A 21951-nucleotide genomic window follows, 5' to 3' on the forward strand; every position below is an offset into this window, starting at 1 on the left:
GAGAATTTACGAACGCATCCTATACATTTCCGATAAATCTACGGGATTAGCGTGTAAACAAAATACCAGAACACTTTCCTGTCAACCAATGTGGTTGAGAGAGAAAAAAACAAAGTTTGAATAGAATCAATGGAGCTATAAATTATAGTAACAGTACAAAAACAGTCAAAGAGTGGGCAATGTATACTTCACAGTTGCCCAAAGGCCGGCAAATGGCGATATTGAGTCGTTTTATCATATCAAATCAAACGTTATTGGGCCAATACAACAGGTGTAGACAACAGTGAAATGCTTATATCCCCGCTATACACTCATATCCCCATGGACCGGTTCGTAGATAAAACATTCTCCATTCAGGCTGCGAAATTGTAGATTTCCTCCATATAAAGGGGAAGTTTACCTAAAATCCAAACATTGAAATTAGTTAGGTGAAATGTGCATTCTCCCTCCCTGTTGTTGCAGTCGGCCACCTGAAATAATAATATAAAATAATCACAATTGTTTTAAGTGTTAAGTACACATTTCCTGACTTAAAACCAATAGTATTTTTAATTAAAATAGCTAATTTGGCCAGACCCTTTAAATAAAAGTAATATGTCCACAATTCATGGTTTTCTTAATTGCTCTTTGACTGACAATGGGGCCGCACAAAAACACGTCACATGACTCATTTTAGCAGCTCTCCAGTTCTGCACTGTAGGGAGAGAGAGGAGGACTCCACTTAACTAGTTTCAATGTATGGAATCACTTGGGAAATGTGGGCTTTTAGGTCAACTTCCCCTTTAACTTGATTTAATGGCGAGAAGGCAGAAGAAAACCACAGGGAAACTGTGGACTTTCTGAAACACCATTTTCCACCACCATGCTAGAGAAGCTAATGCTGTGTATCACATTCAGTCAATCAGATCTTTTATTTTGAAAACTATCAGACTAGGGGGAAACAAACAGACTGGTGCTGTAGTGGAACAGTGGTGAGGTTTTAATGGGTGTATGGGGTTAGTTGGTATAGTGGTGACGTTTTAATGGGTATAGGGTTAGTTGGTATAGTGGTGACGTTTTATTGGGTGTAGGGTTAGTTGGTATAGTGGTGAGGTTTTAATGGGTGTAGGGTTAGTTGGTATAGTGGTGAGGTTTTAATGGGTGTAGGGTTAGTTGGTATAGTGGTGAGGTTTTAATGGGTGTAGGGTTAGTTGGTATAGTGGTGAGGTTTTAATGGGTGTAGGGTTAGTTGGTATAGTGGTGAGGTTTTAATGGGTGTAGGGTTAGTTGGTATAGTGGTGAGGTTTTAATGGGTGTAGGGTTAGTTGGTATAGTGGTGAGGTTTTAATGGGTGTAGGGTTAGTTGGTATAGTGGTGAGGTTTTAATGGGTGTAGGGTTAGTTGGTATAGTGGTGAGGTTTTAATGGGTGTAGGGTTAGTTGGTATAGTGGTGAGGTTTTAATGGGTGTAGGGTTAGTTGGTATAGTGAGGTTTTAATGGGTGTAGGGTTAGTTGGTATAGTGGTGAGGTTTTAATGGGTGTTGGGTTAGTTGGTATAGTGGTGAGGTTTTAATGGGTGTAGGGTTAGTTGGAATAATGGTGAGGGTTTTTAATGGGTTTTATGGGTTAGTTTGGTATAGTGGTGAGGTTTTAATGGGTGTAGGGTTAGTTGGTATAGTGGTGAGGTTTTAATGGGTGTAGGGTTAGTTGGTTTAGTGGTGAGGTTTTAATGGGTGTAGGGTTAGTTGGAATAGTGGTGAGGTTTTAATGGGTGTAGGGTTAGTTGGTATAGTGGTGAGGTTTTAATGGGTGTAGGGTTAGTTGGTATAGTGGTGAGGTTTTAATGGGTGTAGGGTTAGTTGGTATAGTGGTGAGGTTTTAATGGGTGTAGGGTTAGTTGGTATAGTGGTGACATTGTAATGGGTGTAGGGTTAGTTGGTATAGTGGTGACATTGTAATGGGTGTAGGGTTAGTTGGTATAGTGGTGACATTGTAATGGGTGTAGGGTTAGTTGGTATAGTGGTGACATTTTAATGGGTGTAGGGTTAGTTGGTATAGTGGTGACGTTTTAATGGGTGTAGGGTTAGTTGGTATAGTGGTGACGTTTTAATGGGTGTAGGGTTAGTTGGTATAGTGGTGACATTGTAATGGGTGTAGGGTTAGTTGGTATAGTGGTGACATTGTAATGGGTGTAGGGTTAGTTGGTATAGTGGTGACATTGTAATGGGTGCAGGGTTAGTTGGTATAGTGGTGACGTTTTAATGGGTGTAGGGTTAGTTGGTATAGTGGTGAGGTTTTAATGGGTGTTGGGTGAGTTGGTATAGTGGTGAGGTTTTAATGGGTGTAGGGTTAGTTGGAATAATGGTGAGGTTTTAATGGGTGTAGGGTTAGTTGGTATAGTGGTGAGGTTTTAATGGGTGTAGGGTTAGTTGGTATAGTGGTGAGGTTTTAATGGATGTAGGGTTAGTTGGTTTAGTGGTGAGGTTTTAATGGGTGTAGGGTTAGTTGGTATAGTGGTGACGTTTTAATGGGTGTAGGGTTAGTTGGTATAGTGGTGACATTGTAATGGGTGTAGGGTTAGTTGGTATAGTGGTGACATTTTAATGGGTGTAGGTTTAGTTGGTATAGTGGTGACATTGTAATGGGTGTAGGGTTAGTTGGTATAGTGGTGACGTTTTAATGGGTGTAGGGTTAGTTGGTATAGTGGTGACATTTTAATGGGTGTAGGGTTAGTTGGTATAGTGGTGACGTTTTAATGGGTGTAGGGTTAGTTGGTATAGTGGTGACATTGTAATGGGTGTTGGGTTAGTTGGTATAGTGGTGACGTTTTAATGGGTGTAGGGTTAGTTGGTATAGTGGTGACGTTTTAATGGGTGTAGGGTTAGTTGGTATAGTGGTGACGTTTTAATGGGTGTAGGGTTAGTTGGTATAGTGGTGACGTTTTAATGGGTGTAGGGTTAGTTGGTATAGTGGTGACGTTTTAATGGGTGTAGGGTTAGTTGGTATAGTGGTGACGTTTTAATGGGTGTTGGGTTAGTTGGTATAGTGGTGAGGTTTTAATGGGTGTAGGGTTAGTTGGTATAGTGGTGAGGTTTTAATGGGTGTAGGGTTAGTTGGTATAGTGGTGACGTTTTAATGGGTGTAGGGTTAGTTGGTATAGTGGTGACGTTTTAATGGGTGTAGGGTTAGTTGGTATAGTGGTGACGTTTTAATGGGTGTAGGTTTAGTTTAGTTATTCTTCCCTGAAATTGCGTTCCCATGCAAAACTAGACAGATAGCTAACAACTAAGTCTTCAATAAAACTCCCATGGCGTGACTTTTCTTGAATGAATATGTTGAAAACGTTTATGTTGTGAGACTTCAAAATACAGAAAATAATATACTTTAGTATTCAATTCACATCGACATACTGCAGCTGTACATAATACATTTCAAGTTGAATTTGAATAAATAAAAAGCACGTGCCAAGGTACAATGTATGTGGCATGATGACAAACCAGATAGATAGCTAATTACTATATGAGTAGCAATCCAATGACAGATACTAATGCCATGAATGTGCTGTACTGTAACAGGAAGGCATCGCCGACGGCAACCCTGAGGAAAGTTAGTAAGGTGCTGTGCATGTAACAAAACACCACTCCTATGAAACTACATAAAAGCACCATTCAATTGAAAAACTAAACTCTGTATTAGGTGGGTTAAAATCTTTCTAGAAGTTACACAGGATTGACAGAAGGACCTCAATGCTGAATTGTGTCACTTTACCAAGTATTTATTCATATTAAACATCTGATTAATCCATGTGTTCTGTATTAAAGGGAACTTTATTAAATATAACAGATTTAAAATTGAATATTGGTGCACAATTTCTACTGAAAAAATATCAAAGGGACACAAAAGGTATTAATTTCGTGGAACAACTCATCTGTTTATGGACCCATATTTGCAAAACCTAACTATTCAATGTCTTTGTTTCACAGGGGACAGCCCTAATCGTTGCTCTCTCAGTGGGAGGGGCTTATCATCTGGGAGCCTCAACAACATCATGATGCTGACAAGACAGAGAAGAGTCTCTCCAGAACAGGACACATCAAGAAAAACCAGTGGAGAGATATAGGGAAGAAACCTTACCACTGCTGCTCTGACTGTGGGAAGAATTTGACTAAACAGAGGGATTCACACCAGAGAGAAACCATACCACTGCTCTCAGTGTGGGAAGGGTTTCGCTGTATCTAAAACCTTAAAATCTCATCAGAGAAATCATATAAATGCTTCAAACAATCAGGAGCCCTGACTACACACCAACGCATACACACAGGAGAGAAGCCTTATAGCTGTGATCAGTGTGGGAAGAGTTTTGCTCCAGATTTCACTCTGATTAAACACCAGCTCACACACATTGGAGAGAGTCCTCACTCCTGTCTATGTGGAAAGAGCTTTGCTCATTCAGGGTCACTGATAAAACACCAGAAAGCACAAACCTGTTTACTTTCATCTCCCTCTTCTCTGGCACTGGTTTCAGATCCCTAAATACAGTTTCAATAGAAAACATCTTGTAAAGAGTCATCTATCTCCCATTGTCTAACAGTTTACTCAGTCTGATTACCATGGAAACCTGTGTAGATAATATGCAGCTCTGGATCCATTTGTATCAAGCGTCTTAGAGTAGGAGTGTGGTGGGGTGTTCAGAGCTGTATCTTATGTCATTAACTCCTATTATCCATTTAAATAACTGTATAATGTAGAATAATGTTTCAACAATACTAGGTGTGTATTATTAAGTTTTGAAAAAACAGAGTAAAAACTCACAGACAATTAGAAAAAGCTCAAACCAACGTGATTCACCCACTGGGTCATACAGCTGCAAAGACAAAGACATGATTATAGAAGCACATATATTTATACCGTCCTACTAGGTGAGGCGTCAACTCCTTGCACATCTAGACAGCCAATAAAACTCTGTTGCTAGGCAGGAACTTAATTGGTTCCTCACTGGTGTAGTCATGGCCCTGCCTGATGGTCGTGTATTAAAATCTATAATAACAACAAAAACATTTTGTTGACAAGGAGCATAGACCTCTTGCATTATGGGACATATAGAAGTACAGAAGCCACAGGTCTATTAGATTTATACATAGATTTGAAAGGATTTTAATATGGATATCTTTAAACGTTCCTTATTGTGTATTAAGTGTGCTCCAGAAAGATGTTCACACATTTTTATTGTGAATCGAATGATGTGTTGGTTGTTAGGAAGAGTCATCATGGGGGCAGGAAGCCAGCTCTGTCCATCAGTACTTATAGGTCAACCACAGACCTCACACTCTTCTGTTTCCTCACAGCCAGTAAGGTCTCCTACCAAACCTCTCTCTCTTCACACTGGAAATACACTTGATAATATCTTATGCTTCGCCATTCTACTTTTTACGCAGAACGAATGCTTGCATGTAATTGTCAGAGTAAAACATACATCTGCAATGTAGTTTAATGTTTTCTTGTTTTGTTTACATTGCTGATTGCATATTCATTTTTTTATGTAATATTATGTAGAAGAGACCAGGATATGTTGTTGTCCTGGGTCCCAATACTCAGTGTTGTAGTCCTGGTCCTGAGAATAGAGACCAGGATATGTTGTTGTCCTGGGCCCCAATACTCAGTGTTATAGTCCTGGTCCTGAGAATAGAGACCAGGATATGTTGTTGTCCTGGGTCCCAATACTCAGTGTTATAGTCCTGGTCCTGAGAATAGAGACCAGAATATGTTGTTGTCCTGGGTCCCAATACTCAGTGTTATAATCCTGGTCCTGAGAATAGAGACCAGGATATGTTGTTGTCCTGGGTCCCAATACTCAGTGTTATAGTCCTGGTCCTGAGAATAGAGACCAGGATATGTTGTTGTCCTGGGTCCCAATACTCAGTGTTATAGTCCTGGTCCTGAGAATAAAACAGGTTTAAAACAACAACAGAGAAACACGTGTCTTACAGTGCTACACATCTGTTATGATAGAGACTTTTTCCTGCTTAATGGAAGTATCAGGTGTAGTTTTTCACCAGTTATAAAGTGTGTTTGTTGTCTCTCTTTATGTTTCTACGGCTGCAGGGAGGGAGTTGCAACAAAAGCCTTGATAACATCAGGACTCAAATTAAACTTGTTTACAAATTGCTGCCAGGTAAAAGTAGACGATAGCAGAAAACAGAATTCTTAGTGAAAGTGGTTGTTTTCTTGACTTTACTCGACTTTTATAGATCGGTGCAATCTTATCAAATAACTTTCTGAAGTAAGATTAGCCTACATGTGATGTGAGACGTTATGTTGTCATAAAGTAATTGAGCTTGGATATTTAAGTAGATGTTTGATTGCTCTGGTTTAGGGGTGTGCATCAGTTGCAACATCGAGACTGGAATTCTCTTGCGGCCGGAAACCCCCCAAACCTTATCTTAACATTGTGACAACATAGTAACTGCGCTGTAGCCTACACATTTATTTTCTTTAGTAAGACACGCTGAATAAACAATAGCTTCCACGATGAATCCGGTAAGTCTGGTTTACTTTTAACAGTGTAGGTCTGATGTGTTGTATAAAACGTCTAGGACTAGTGTTCATCATCTTTGATCCTCTACATTGCTGTGTTCAGTTTAAACGGATGGACAAAAAAACATGACGGTAAAACTTGTTGGGATTTTTTTTCCTTCGGCAAAGTAGCGTACTATTTTATCATGCGGAGGGATCTACGCCTATTACTTAAGCATCTCTCCTTCCTCCCAAAGTGTACACTTGTTCACCTCCACTTATTTGAATGTCAGATTGATTAATTATATGAAAAAAAGATACATTTTTGCGACTGTATCTAACGATGTTCAACTCAGTATGCTTATCAAACTCAATTCCTGTACCCCTTTCTCCCTCATACAGTATCAGTCTCTCTCTTTCCCGATCATACTGCCCACACTGTATCAGTACATTCTCCACTGTCTCTGTTTCCCTATCATACTGCCCACACTGTATCAGTACATGCTCCACTGTCTCTGTTTCCCCATCATACTGCCCACACTGTATCAGTACATTCTCCACTGTCTCTGTTTCCCTATCATACTGCCCACACTGTATCAGTACATGCTCCACTGTCTCTGTTTCCCCATCATACTGCCCACACTGTATCAGTACATGCTCCACTGTCTCTGTTTCCCCATCATACTGCCCACACTGTATCAGTACATTCTCCACTGTCTCTGTTTCCCTATCATACTGCCCACACTGTATCAGTACATGCTCCACTGTCTCTGTTTCCCCATCATACTGCCCACACTGTATCAGTACATTCTCCACTGTCTCTGTTTCCCTATCATACTGCCCACAATGTATCAGTACATTCTCCACTGTCTCTGTTTCCCTATCATACTGCCCACACTGTATCAGTACATTCTCCACTGTCTCTGTTTCCCTATCATACTGCCCACACTGTATCAGTACATTCTCCACTGTCTCTGTTTCCCTATCATACTGCCCACACTGTATCAGTACATTCTCCACTGTCTCTGTTTCCCTATCATACTGCCCACACTGTATCAGTACATTCTCCACTGTCTCTGTTTCCCTATCATACTGCCCACACTGTATCAGTACATTCTCCACTGCCTCTGTTTCCCTATCATACTGCCCACACTGTATCAGTACATGCTCCACTGTCTCTGTTTCCCTATCATACTGCCCACACTGTATCAGTACATTCTCCACTGTCTCTGTTTCCCCATCATACTGCCCACACTGTATCAGTACATTCTCCACTGTCTCTGTTTCCCTATCATACTGCCCACACTGTATCAGTACATTCTCCACTGTCTCTGTTTCCCCATCATACTGCCCACACTGTATCAGTACATTCTCCACTGTCTCTGTTTCCCCATCATACTGCCCACACTGTATCAGTACATTCTCCACTGTCTCTGTTTCCCTATCATACTGCCCACACTGTATCAGTACATTCTCCACTGTCTCTGTTTCCCCATCATACTGCCCACACTGTATCAGTACATTCTCCACTGTCTCTGTTTCCCTATCATACTGCCCACACTGTATCAGTACCTTCTCCACTGTCTCTGTTTCCCTATCATACTGCCCACACTGTATCAGTACATTCTCCACTGTCTCTGTTTCCCTATCATACTGCCCACACTGTATCAGTACATTCTCCACTGTCTCTGTTTCCCTATCATACTGCCCACACTGTATCAGTACATTCTCCACTGTCTCTGTTTCCCCATCATACTGCCCACACTGTATCAGTACATTCTCCACTGTCTCTGTTTCCCTATCATACTGCCCACAATGTATCAGTACATTCTCCACTGTCTCTGTTTCCCTATCATACTGCCCACACTGTATCAGGACATTCTCCACTGTCTCTGTTTCCTGGCAGTAATCACACCTTCCTGTTGGATGCTTTCCTGTCACATGTAATGACTTATTCACCTGGCTGTGTCCCACCCTTATTCACCTGGCTGTGTCCCACCCTTATTCACCTGGCTGTGTCCTACTCTTATTCACCTGGCTGTGTCCCACCCTTATTCACCTGGCTGTGTCCCACCCTTATTCACCTGGCTGTGTTCTACTCTTATTCACCTGGCTGTGTCCTACTCTTATTCACCTGGCTGTGACCCACCCTTATTCACCTGGCTGTGTCCCACCCTTATTCACCTGGCTGTGTCCCTCCCTTATTCACCTGGCTGTGTCCCACCCTTATTCACCTGGCTGTGTCCCACCCTTATTCACCTGGCTGTGTCCTACTCTTATTCACCTGGCTGTGTCCTACTCTTATTCACCTGGCTGTGTCCCACCCTTATTCACCTGGCTGTGTCCCACCCTTATTCACCTGGCTGTGTCCCACCCTTATTCACCTGGCTGTGTCCCACCCTTATTCACCTGGCTGTGTCCTACCCTTATTCACCTGGCTGTGTCCCACCTCTTATTCACCTGGCTGTGTCCTACTCTTATTCACCTGGCTGTGTCCTACTCTTATTCACCTGGCTGTGTCCTACTCTTATTCACCTGGCTGTGTCCTACTCTTATTCACCTGGCTGTGTCCCACCCTTATTCACCTGGCTGTGTCCTACTCTTATTCACCTGGCTGTGTCCTACTCTTATTCACCTGGCTGTGTCCTACTCTTATTCACCTGGCTGTGTCCTACTCTTATTCACCTGGCTGTGTCCTACTCTTAATCACCTGGCTGTGTCCTACTCTTATTCACCTGGCTGTGTCCTACTCTTAGCCTTGTAAGGAAAGCCTCCTCTCTTCTGTCCATTCCTACCATCCTCCCCTACTTTACTCTGTTCCTGGAATAGGGGTGGCAGGTAAACCTAGCAGTTTAGAGCATTGGGCCAGTAACCCGAGCCGAATAGGTGACAAATCTGTCTGTGCCTCTGAGCAACTTAACTCTAATTGTTTGTGTAAGTCGCTCTAGATCAGTGTCTGCTAAATGACTAAAATGTCAACAGTGAATAGAGGCCTGCCCTTATTGTCACTGTTCCACTGCTCCTGCCATCTCTGCATCACCACAGTGAATAGAGGCCTGCCCTTATTGTCACTGTTCCACTGCTCCTGCCATCTCTGCACCACCACAGTGAATAGAGGCCTGCCCTTAGTGTCACTGTTCCACTGCTCCTGCCATCTCTGCATCACCACAGTGAATAGAGGCCTGCCCTTATTGTCCCTGTTCCACTGCTCCTGCCATCTCTGCATCACCACAGTGAATAGAGGCCTGCCCTTATTGTCCCTGTTCCACTGCTCCTGCCATCTCTGCACCACCACAGTGAATAGAGGCCTGCCCTTATTGTCCCTGTTCCACTGCTCCTGCCATCTCTGCATCACCACTGTGAATAGAGGCCTGCCCTTATTGTCACTGTTCCACTGCTCCTGCCATCTCTGCATCACCACAGTGAATAGAGGCCTGCCCTTATTGTCACTGTTCCACTGCTCCTGCCATCTCTGCATCACCACAGTGAATAGAGGCCTGCCCTTATTGTCACTGTTCCACTGCTCCTGCCATCTCTGCATCACCACTGTGAATAGAGGCCTGCCCTTAGTGTCACTGTTCCACTGCTCCTGCCATCTCTGCATCACCACAGTGAATAGAGGCCTGCCCTTATTGTCACTGTTCCACTGCTCCTGCCATCTCCTCATCACCACAGTGAATAGAGGCCTGCCCTTAGTGTCACTGTTCCACTGCTCCTGCCATCTCTGCACCACCACTGTGAATAGAGGCCTGCCCTTATTGTCCCTGTTCCACTGCTCCTGCCATCTCTGCATCACCACAGTGAATAGAGGCCTGCCCTTATTGTCACTGTTCCACTGCTCCTGCCATCTCTGCACCACCACAGTGAATAGAGGCCTGCCCTTAGTGTCACTGTTCCACTGCCCATATCATTCCCTTAGCCTCTGACTTGCTCATTGTCACCTCCACTTCCTGTCTCCTATGGACCTGTTTAGCTAGCACATCTACTTCCTCATTCCCTTCCACCCCCACATGGCCCGGGACCCAAGCAAACCTTATATGGACACCCATCTGTCTCACCCATTTGTGAGCTAAATGATTGCAGACTCATCAACACAGCATATGAACATATAGCTACTCTGTCTGGTTTGACTTCCTCCACCCACTGCAAGGCCAACAGTACGGCCATCAGCTCTGCCATGTACACAGCCAGGTGGTCTGTAATACGTCTCCTGACAGCCACTTTCCTGTTCAACAAAGGCTGATCCAGTCTGACCTGTCCTTGGGTCTTTCCATCCATCTGTATATTTGGGTAAAGAATACAGATGTACAGTTTCCAGACTCCTTTTAAAGAACTGTCATGTATCAACCCCCTCCCTGTCTTTCTGTACTCTCTCCAACACGTGTAAATCAACTACTGGAGGTGGGAGGAGCCATGGTGGACTCACAGTGATAGGTACCGTGGGGCTAAAGTCCCTGCAATACAATCCCATCTGCCTCGCCTGGTTCTCACCCACCCATCCAAAGCTTTTATTCTGTCCACATTCATTCTCCTAACTTTTCTGTAGCTCCCCTTTTGTGGAGTGAGACACCACGTTCCTGTAACTAAACCCCATAATGAATTGCCAGTGGTTGGCTTCTTATATGTAATGGCAATGTAAAGAAGTGTCTTAAAAAATGGAAGGCAGTCGTTATTACAGCCACAAAGTAAAACATGTATATAGTAGAAATTCATGGAAACACATTTTTTTAAACATTTATTTTAAGGTTAGGGTCAGGCATAAGGTTAGCAGTGTGGTTAGGGTTAGGTTTAATATGACATTTTAAGATAATACATTGTTAAGGCCAGATTGTTTCTCAAGATGTTCAAACGTTCATAGATGACCAGTGGGGTAAAGTAATACGGTTTATGACTTTGTGGCTATGGGAACTAATGTCGACCTGGCACTAGTGTTTTTTTTTCTCTCAATATTGCTGACATGTCACGTGTCCTACTTTTATTAGTACACTCGTAACAACTTAATAATTACGAAACGTATATTCGATCAAATAAGCCACAAGTCGCCTCTTCCTCTCTGTTTTGAAAGTAAATTACTGGTGTAGTAAATATGATGGAAACTGACTAGCCCTCCACCAACCCACTGCTATTAGATTAGTGGGAAGTAGTGAACGATTTAACATTTGAGGAAAACGGAGATATTCTAGAGATGCTCCCAAATCATTCAGAGGTGTTGACTAAAATGATACAATATTTGGTTTAATGATAAACTATGTTTGATATTTATTGCGGCCAACAGGACAAAGCTAGCCCGTTCCCCTCTACCCTCACGGAGTCCCCGGGTCAAACGCCTCCCGGGACCGTTTTACTGCTGCGTCTGGTCGACTGCAGGAAAACACCGGGGCAGAATGGAACTGAGAGAGAAGAAGAAGAGAAGGAAGAGGGAGATTTGATTTCATTAAGTAAGAACCATGGTGTGTAGATTAGACTACAGTCTGCTTCTGAAACGATAGCGGAGGTGCATAAAGATGGCGGCCCGCGTTACTTACCACAAATTACTCCTTTTGCTGAGTTCAGTGTTTTCCACACTGCTATCTTGTGTTGTTTTTTTGGTATGGTCATTAGCACAGTAAACATGATCTCAATTTCAGTTTCAAGACGCTGGCAATTTGAAAACTCGTAAAAAGTAGATTGTGTTGATTTATTGGAACATTGAACAATGTCGAGCCCCGTAGTTTCAAAACTTTCTGGATAGTTCTAAAACAATGACTTCATATCATAATTCTGCCATCTCTATGCACTTTAGTCATTAATTGATTCATTATATATTGATTAAAATATCTGGGTAGTTTCACCCATTTTTAAAAGTGTAACTTTTTCACCTAATTTGAACATTCTGTCATATAGAGCACATGTTCAACTTAATAGAACACATGTTTTCCATCTCAAGACATATTGAATACAAATATTACTGTACTAAGTGCCTATGTGCCAAATAAAGTGACACGGTTGAATGTAACAGGGGACGACTGAAAACATCAAAACCACTGGATTACATGGGTGAAATAGTCCTTTAAATCAGCCATAAAACCACTTGTGACGGTGGGAATGGAAGATTGTGTTGTGCAACAGGGAGCAGCAATTGAATGCAATCTTCACAACAACAGAAACATTTCTAGCATGTCTATGTTTGGGTAAAAGGGTTTACTTGCATAGTTTTCCACCACAAAACAGCAGTAAATTGATAAAAAGAGTAGAACCAGCTCACCTGCTTTTACTCTGATTTGACTATTAGATGTTCATTGTTTCTTTTGGATTTGTATTTTTTGAGGAATAGTTTCACCATATTGAAACGAGAGTTGAGTTTATGAAACAGGGTTGACCTTAAAACGAGGGACAGATGTAAAAATGAATCACTATTCACATTCATAACAATCTTCAGAAAGGACTTTGTCAAGGCAACAAACTAGTTATGACAGTAGGAGAAATGCACCACTTGTGACAGATGATCTAGTCACCAATGATTCACCAAACAATATGTTGAAAGAGGAAGCAAAGTACTTGAAGCGTTTTCATTTCAGTCTCCTCCATCTCCACCAACCGAAGAACTGTAGGGATTATTATGAATAATGTCAAATGAACAGCTGTACAGAAAGACTCATGTGAAGCCAAGTTACAGAGAAGGAACTTCTTGATGAATGTAAGTCTGGGAAAACTCCATGGTTGGATACCAGTTGACAAGACCAAACCTTTTTGATATTTTCAGAGGACCGTTCTTAGCATGTTTTACCCTCCTGTATAAGAGGACCATTCTTAGCATGTTTTACCCACTCCTGTATAAGAGGACCGTTCTTAGCATGTTTTACACTCCTGTATAAGAGGACCGTTCTTAGCATGTTTTACCCTCCTGTATAAGAGGACCATTCTTAGCATGTTTTACCCACTCCTGTATAAGAGGACCGTTCTTAACATGTTTTAACCACTCCTGTATAAGAGGACCGTTCTTAGCATGTTTTACCCTCCTGTATAAGAGGACCGTTCTTAGCATGTTTTACCCTCCTGTATAAGAGGACCGTTCTTAGCATGTTTTACCCTCCTGTATAAGAGGACCATTCTTAGCATGTTTTACACTCCTGTATAAGAGGACCGTTCTTAGCATGTTTTAACCACTCCTGTATAAGAGGACCGTTCTTAGCATGTTTTACACTCCTGTATAAGAGGACCGTTCTTAGCATGTTTTAACCACTCCTGTATAAGAGGACCGTTCTTAGCATGTTTTACCCTCCTGTATAAGAGGACCATTCTTAGCATGTTTTACCCACTCCTGTATAAGAGGACCGTTCTTAGCATGTTTTAACCACTCCTGTATAAGAGGACCGTTCTTAGCATGTTTTACCCTCCTGTATAAGAGGACCGTTCTTAGCATGTTTTACCCTCCTGTATAAGAGGACCGTTCTTAGCATGTTTTACCCTCCTGTATAAGAGGACCGCATGTTCTTAGCATGTTTTAACCCTCCTGTATAAGAGGACCGTTCTTAGCATGTTTTACCCTCCTGTATAAGAGGACCGTTCTTAGCATGTTTTACCCTCCTGTATAAGAGGACCGTTCTTAGCATGTTTTACCCTCCTGTGTAAGAGGACCGTTCTTAGACATTTACATTTAAGTCATTTAGCAGACGCTCTTATCCAGAGCGACTTACAAATTGGTGCGTTCACCTTAAGACATCCAGTGGAACAGCCAGCATGTTTTACCCTCCTGTGTAAGCGGACCGTTCTTAGCATGTTTTACCCTTCTGTGTAAGAGGACCGTTCTTAGCATGTTTTACCATCCTGTGTAAGAGGACCGTTCTTAGCATGTTTTACCCTCCTGTGTAAGAGGACCGTTCTTAGCATGTTTTACCCTCCTGTGTAAGAGGACCGTTCTTAGCATGTTTTACCCTCCTGTGTAAGAGGACCGTTCTTAGCATGTTTTACCCTCCTGTATAAGAGGACCGTTCTTAGCATGTTTTACCCTCCTGTATAAGAGGACCGTTCTTAGCATGTTTTACCCACTCCTGTATAAGAGGACCGTTCTTAGCATGTTTTAACCACTCCTGTATAAGAGGACCGTTCTTAGCATGTTTTACCCTCCTGTATAAGAGGACCGTTCTTAGCATGTTTTACCCACTCCTGTATAAGAGGACCGTTCTTAGCATGTTTTACCCTCCTGTATAAGAGGACCGTTCTTAGCATGTTTTACCCTCCTGTATAAGAGGACCGTTCTTAGCATGTTTTAACCACTCCTGTATAAATGGTAGAATATCAGACACGCAACAAGAAGGTCTGACTTCATTATTACTGAAACAGGACCCAAGTTGTAAATATAAAGATCAGGTCTATTTATAAATTGGAGGCCCCTTACACGTCAGTGTTGTGATGCACAAATGCGAGCAAAATGCATAGTACACGTACTTAGATTTTGCAGTATATGTGCAACGTTTTTGACTGATTCAATGATCCATTGCATTACTGTTCAAAATTTTGTATCAAGTCTGCCCAAATGTGATTAATTGGTATATTGATACATTTTCACATTCATAACTGTGCACTCTCCTCAAACAATAGCATGGTGTTCTTTCACTGTAGCAGCTCCTGTAAATTGGACCGTGTAGTTAGATTAACAACAATGTAAGTTTTCTGCCCATGTCAGATGTCTTTGTCTTGTTTAATCTGCATATGTTCTAGCAGGAGCAGCTCAAGTCTCCTCCTTTTGGTCGAGTGCAGTGAGTTCAGGAAAAACTGAAAGTAAAAAAAAAATATTATTTTGATTGGCAATTTTCTGCATTTACTAAAGTCCCGTCAGGTACCCTGATTCAGATGTCCATGTTATTCAATATCTTTGTTTCACAGGGTACAGCCCAAACCGTTGCTCTCCCAGTGGGAGGGGCTTATCATCTGGAGATCCTAAACAACAACGTGATGCTGACAAGACGTCTCTCCAGAAGAGTCTCTTCAGATCAGAACGTCTCAATAGCTGTGATCAGTGTGGGAAGAGCTTCAAACAATCACAACACCTGATTACACACCAACAAATACACACAGGAGAGAAACTTTATAGCTGTGATCAGTGTGGGAAGAGATTTGCTGTATCAGAAATCCTGACTACACACCAGCGCTTACACACAAGAGAGAAGCCTTATAGCTGTGATCAGTGTGGGAAGAGCTTCAATCATTCAGGACACCTGACTACACACCAATGCATACACACAGGAGAAAAGCCTTATAGCTGTGATCAGTGTGGGAAGAGCTTCAATCAATCAGGGACCCTAACTACACACCAACGCATACACACAGGAGAGAAGCCTTATAGCTGTGATCAGTGTGGGAAGAGCTTCAATCAATCAGGGACCCTAACTACACACCAACGCACACACACAGGAGAGAAGCCTTACAGCTGTGATCAATGTGGGAAGAGCTTCAGGAATTCAGGACACCTGACTATACACCAACGTATGCACACAGGAGAGAAACCATATAGCTGTAATCAGTGTGGGAAGAGTTTTGCTAGAGATTTCAACCTGACTAAACACCAGCTCACACACACTGGAGAGAAACCTTACTCTTGTCTATGTGGAAAGAGCTTTGCTCATTCAGAGTCACTGAAAAAACACCAGAAAGCCCTTCCCTCTCTGGCACCGGTTCAAGATCCCTAAATAAAGTTTCATTAGAAAACATCTTGCAAAGAGTCATCTATCTCCCATTGTCTAACAGTTTACTCAGTCTGATTACCATGGTAACCTGTGTAGATAATATGCAGCTCTGGATCCATATGTATCAGGCGTCTTGGAGTAGGAGTGGTGTGTGGTGGGGTGTTCAGAGCTCTATCTTATGTCATTAACTCCTTGTCACAGCTGTTAAAGGAAGTGGACCAAGGGGCAGCGTGGTCAGCGTACATTTTCTTTATATTTGGAAAAATGACGCCAACAAAACAACCATGAAGCTACATGCTATGTGCCATAAACAAAAGTCAACTCCCCACAAAGACAAGTTGAAAAAAGGGCTACCTAAGTATGGTTCTCCATCAGAGACAACGATAGACAGCTGTCCCTGATTGAGACCTGACCTGACCTCGGGACGGATTCCTCGCTCGTCCCTAATCCACGGCTGTCCTACTTTATCAGTGACGGAGACCAGACTGTTGCCCTTTGCCTCCCTCCTTAGGAGCTGTGATATTTAACAATAACATGTTTTGACAGAGTGGAAACTTTCTTCACTCCCTCTTGTCTCAGTAACTTTCCATACACTTAGTTCTTATCCACCCTCCATTGACCCCAACATATACATTCCTACATGCAAAGTAATCAATAAGTTCCAGTCTGGTAACATGAATAGTTAGATTTCAAGCTAGAATCCAACAGTATTCATGTATTCAATAGATCAATAAATTAAATCCATTATCTGCAAAACAATGTCTACTTATCACATTAATTATATGTTTTTAAAATCTATAATAAGCATAGACCTCTTGTATAATTTGTTTGCTTCTAAAAGATTGTTGTGGAACTCAAACTCAGTGTAAATGAATCAATCTTTATTTTCAGGACCGGAGAGGTTCACGAACTCAATCCAAGCTTGATGAAAACTCTGACAAGGGCGTTCCCTCTCAGTCCTTATATACTGCTACACAAACAAGTCATATAAGCATGATTTACATCATTCATTATTAACATTGATTCCTGCATGTGACTTTAGTCTGGAGTGCCATAGTATGCTCTGGGCATTCATCAATTCAAATACTTTTGCGGTGTACATTTTTATATATATATATATATATTATATATATATATTTAAGGTTGGGTTGATCCGAGCGTTTTGACCTCACAACGGCAATTAATTCATCAGTTATTCTGCGCTCTGGCACTCAGACGAGAGTGCTCTGAAATCGGAGTAGATAGCCAGAGCGAATTTACAACGCATCCTATACATTTCCGATAAATCTACGGGATTAGCGTGTAAACAAAGTACCAGAACACTTTCCTGTCAACCAATGTGGTTGAGAGAGAAAACAATACAACAGGCAAAGTTTGAATAGATTCAATGGAACTTTGCATTATAGTAACAGTACATAAACAGTCAAGGGGTGGACAATGTATACTTCACAGTTGCCCAAAGGCCGGCAAATGGCGATATTGAGCCGTTTCATCTTATCGTCCAAAAGGAGAGCATGCAGCCAGCTAAACACTCATATCAAATCAAACGTTATTGGACACATACGCCAATACAACAGGTGTAGACAACAGTGAAATGTTTATCCCCACTATACACTCATATCCCCATGGACCGGTTCCTACATAAAACATTCTCCATTCAGGCTGCAAAGTTGTAGATTTCCTCCATATAAAGGGGAGGTTTACTACCTACAATCCCAAACAAGTGATTCCATACATTGAAATGAGTTAGGTGGAATGTGCCTTCTCCCCCTGTCGTTGCAGCCACATTAAATAATCATATTAAATAATCTGTTGTTTTAGGTGGAAAAGTACACATCTCCTGACTTAAAACCAATAGTTTTGATTCAAATCATTTCAATATTTTTTAATATATTTTTTTAAGTCCATTTTGTATGGCCTCAGGAGAGGCGAAGGTCGAGAGCCGTGCGTCCTCCGAAACACGACCCAACCAAGACACACCGCTTCTTGACACAATGCCCGCTTAACCCAAACAGCCAGCTGCACCAATGTGTCGGAGGAAATACAGTGTCAGCATGCACTGCGCCCGGCCCGCCACAGGAGTCGCTAGTGCGCGATGGGACAAGAACATCGCTGCCGGCCAAACCCTCCCCTAACTCGGACGACGCTGGGCCAATTGTGCGCCCCCTCATTGGTCTCCCGGTCGTGGCCAGGTGCGACAGAGCCTGTATAACTTTAGACCGTCCCCTCGCCCATACCCGGGCGCGAACCAGGGACCCTCTGCACACATCAATAACAGTCACCCTCGAAGCATCGTTACCCATCGCTCCACAAAAGCCGCGGCCCTTGCAGAGCAAGGGGAACCACTACTTCAAGGTCTCAGAGCAAGTGACGTCACCGATTGAAACGCTATTTAGCGTGCACCGCTAACTAAGCTAGCCGTTTCACATCCGTTACACCTGGACTCAAACCAGGACCTCTAGTGGCACAGCAAGCACTGTGATGCAGTGCCTTAGACCACTCAGGAGGCCAATAAAATAAATAATTTGTCAACAATTCACAGTTTTCTTAATTGCTCTTAGACTGACAATGGAGCAACACAAAGACACGTCACATGACTCATTTTAGCAGCTCTCCAGTTCTACACTGTAGGGAGAGAGAGGAGAACTCCACCTAACTAGTTTCAATGTATGGAATCACTTGGGAAATGTGGGATTTTAGGTCAACTTCCCCTTTAACTTGATTTAATGGCGAGAAGGCAGAAGAAAACCACAGGGAAACTGTGGACTTTCTGAAACACCATTTTCCACCACCATGCTAGAGAAGCTAATGATGTGTATCACATTCAGTCAATCAGATCTTTTATTTTGAAAACTATCAGACTAGGGGGAAACAAACAGACTGGTGCTGTAGTGGAACAGTGGTGAGGTTTTAATGGGTGTAGGGTTAGTTGGTATAGTGGTGAGGTTTTAATGGGTATAGGGTTAGTTGGTATAGTGGTGAGGTTTTAATGGGTATAGGGTTAGTTGTATAGTGGTGAGGTTTTAATGGGTGTAGGGTTAGTTGGTATAGTGGTGAGGTTTTAATGGGTATAAGGTTAGTTGGTATAGTGGTGAGGTTTTAATGGGTATAAGGTTAGTTGGTATAGTGGTGAGGTTTTAATGGGTATAAGGTTAGTTGGTATAGTGGTGAGGTTTTAATGGGTATAAGGTTAGTTGGTATAGTGGTGAGGTTTTAATGGGTATAAGGTTAGTTGGTATAGTGGTGAGGTTTTAATGGGTATAAGGTTAGTTGGTATAGTGGTGAGGTTTTAATGGGTATAAGGTTAGTTGGTATAGTGGTGAGGTTTTAATGGATGTAGGGTTAGTTGGTATAGTGGTGAGGTTTTAATGGATGTAGGGTTAGTTGGTATAGTGGTGAGGTTTTAATGGGTGTAGGGTTAGTTGGTATAGTGGTGAGGTTTTAATGGGTGTAGGGTTAGTTGGTATAGTGGTGAGGTTTTAATGGGTGTAGGGTTAGTTGGTATAGTGGTGAGGTTTTAATGGGTGTAGGGTTAGTTGGTATAGTGGTGAGGTTTTAATGGGTGTAGGGTTAGTTGGTATAGTGGTGAGGTTTTAATGGGTATAAGGTTAGTTGGTATAGTGGTGAGGTTTTAATGGGTATAGGGTTAGTTGGTATAGTGGTGAGGTTTTAATGGGTGTAGGGTTAGTTGGTATAGTGGTGAGGTTTTAATGGGTGTAGGGTTAGTTGGTATAGTGGTGAGGTTTTAATGGGTTTAAGGTTAGTTGGTATAGTGGTGAGGTTTTAATGGGTATAAGGTTAGTTGGTATAGTGGTGAGGTTTTAATGGGTATAAGGTTAGTTGGTATAGTGGTGAGGTTTTAATGGGTATAAGGTTAGTTGGTATAGTGGTGAGGTTTTAATGGGTATAAGGTTAGTTGGTATAGTGGTGAGGTTTTAATGGGTATAAGGTTAGTTGGTATAGTGGTGAGGTTTTAATGGGTATAAGGTTAGTTGGTATAGTGGTGAGGTTTTAATGGGTATAAGGTTAGTTGGTATAGTGGTGAGGTTTTAATGGGTATAAGGTTAGTTGGTATAGTGGTGAGGTTTTAATGGGTATAAGGTTAGTTGGTATAGTGGTGGGGTTTTAATGGGTATAAGGTTAGGTGGTATAGTGGTGAGGTTTTAATGGGTATAAGGTTAGTTGGTATAGTGGTGAGGTTTTAATGGGTATAAGGTTAGTTGGTATAGTGGTGGGGTTTTAATGGGTATAAGGTTAGGTGTATGCACCTCAGTTGGATGCAATCAGCCAATAATTTTTCTTTTAAAGAACAGACTGCTGCAATCTGATTGGCTAAACGCAATGCATAACATCCAGGACTAGCAGAGACTCCTCTACGATGATGGAGGAACATTTTGTTTCATAAATAAAGTATGCATCATTTCCAAATGTTAACCCTCTTTCTCGCCATTAAATCCAGTTGAGGAGGAAATCGGCACTTTTGCAGCCTGAATGTTTTATGTACTAACCGGTCCACAGGGGACACGGCAGCCTGAATATTTTATGTACTAACCGGTCCACAGGGACACGGCTGCCTGAATGTTTTATGTACTAACCGGTCCACAGGGACACTGCAGCCTGAATGTTTTATGTACTAACCGGTCCACAGGGACACAGCTGCCTGAATGTGTTTTATGTACTAACCGGTCCACAGGGGACACGGCAGCCTGAATGTTTTATGTACTAACCGGTCCACAGGGGACACGGCAGCCTGAATGTTTATGTGGTAACCGGTCCAATGGGGACACGGCAGCCTGAATGTTTTATGTACTAACCGGTCCACAGGGGACAATCAGCCTGAATGTTTTTTCTAACCGGTCCACAGGGGACACGGCAGCCTGAATGTTTTTGGCTAACTGGTCCACAGGGACATAACATCCGGTCCACAGGGACACGGCTGCCTGAATGTTTTATGACTAACCGGTCCACAGGGACACGGCAGCCTGAATGTTTTATGATGGAGGGACACAGCTGCCTGAATGTTTCATAAACCGGTCCACAGGGGACACGGCAGCCTGAATGTTTCCAAATGTTAGGGGACACGGCAGCCTGAATGTTTTATGTACTAACCGGTCCACAGGGGACACGGCAGCCTGAATGTTTTATGTACTAACCGGTCCACGGCACAGGGGACAGCCTGAATGTTTTATGTACTAACCGGTCCACAGGGGACACGGCTGCCTGAATGTTTTATGTACTAACCGGTCAACAGGGACACGGCAGCCTGAATGTTTTAATGTTTTGAATGTTTTATGTACTAACCGGTCCACAGGGGACACGGCAGCCTGAATGTTTTATGTACTAACCGGTCCACAGGGGACACGGCTGCCTGAATGTTTTATGTACTAACCGGTCCACAGGGGACACGGCAGCCTCAATGTTTTATGTACTAACCGGTCCACAGGGGACACGGCAGCCTGAATGTTTTATGTACTAACCGGTCCTGAATGGGTACTAACGGTCCACAGCTGCCTGAATGTTTTATGTACTAACCGGTCCACAGGGGACACGGCAGCCTGAATGTTTTATGTACTAACTGGTCCACAGGGACACGGCTGCCTGAATGTTTTATGTACTAACCGGTCCACAGGGACACGGCTGCCTGAATGTTTTATGTACTAACCGGTCCACAGGGACACGGCAGCCTGAATGTTTTATGTACTAACCGGTCCACAGGGACACAGCTGCCTGAATGTTTTATGTACTAACCGGTCCACAGGGGACACGGCAGCCTGAATGTTTTATGTACTAACCG

General features: G+C 42.6%; 1 protein-coding gene across 1 annotated transcript; it reads left to right on the forward strand.

Moving 5' to 3' along the window:
• The first annotated feature begins 6373 nt into the window (after nucleotides 1-6373).
• Nucleotides 6374-16900, forward strand: LOC135560121 (zinc finger protein 239-like). The gene is made up of 3 exons (XM_065001255.1): nucleotides 6374-6516; nucleotides 11768-11930; nucleotides 15358-16900. Exons 1-3 carry the CDS (start codon nucleotides 6508-6510, stop codon nucleotides 16158-16160), a joined length of 975 nt encoding a protein of 324 aa, XP_064857327.1. The 5' UTR covers nucleotides 6374-6507; the 3' UTR covers nucleotides 16161-16900.
• Nucleotides 16901-21951: the final 5051 nt, after the last annotated feature.

This window comes from Oncorhynchus nerka, linkage group LG15, assembly GCF_034236695.1.
Source record: "Oncorhynchus nerka isolate Pitt River linkage group LG15, Oner_Uvic_2.0, whole genome shotgun sequence".
NCBI lineage: Eukaryota > Metazoa > Chordata > Actinopteri > Salmoniformes > Salmonidae > Oncorhynchus > Oncorhynchus nerka.

Excerpts from the sequence above, each read along its gene's own strand:
- LOC135560121 (XM_065001255.1), top strand. Across the intron at positions 11,931-15,357 it reads GGGAGATTTGATTTCATTAA|GGTACAGCCCAAACCGTTGC; the intron begins GTAAGAACCATG and ends TTTGTTTCACAG.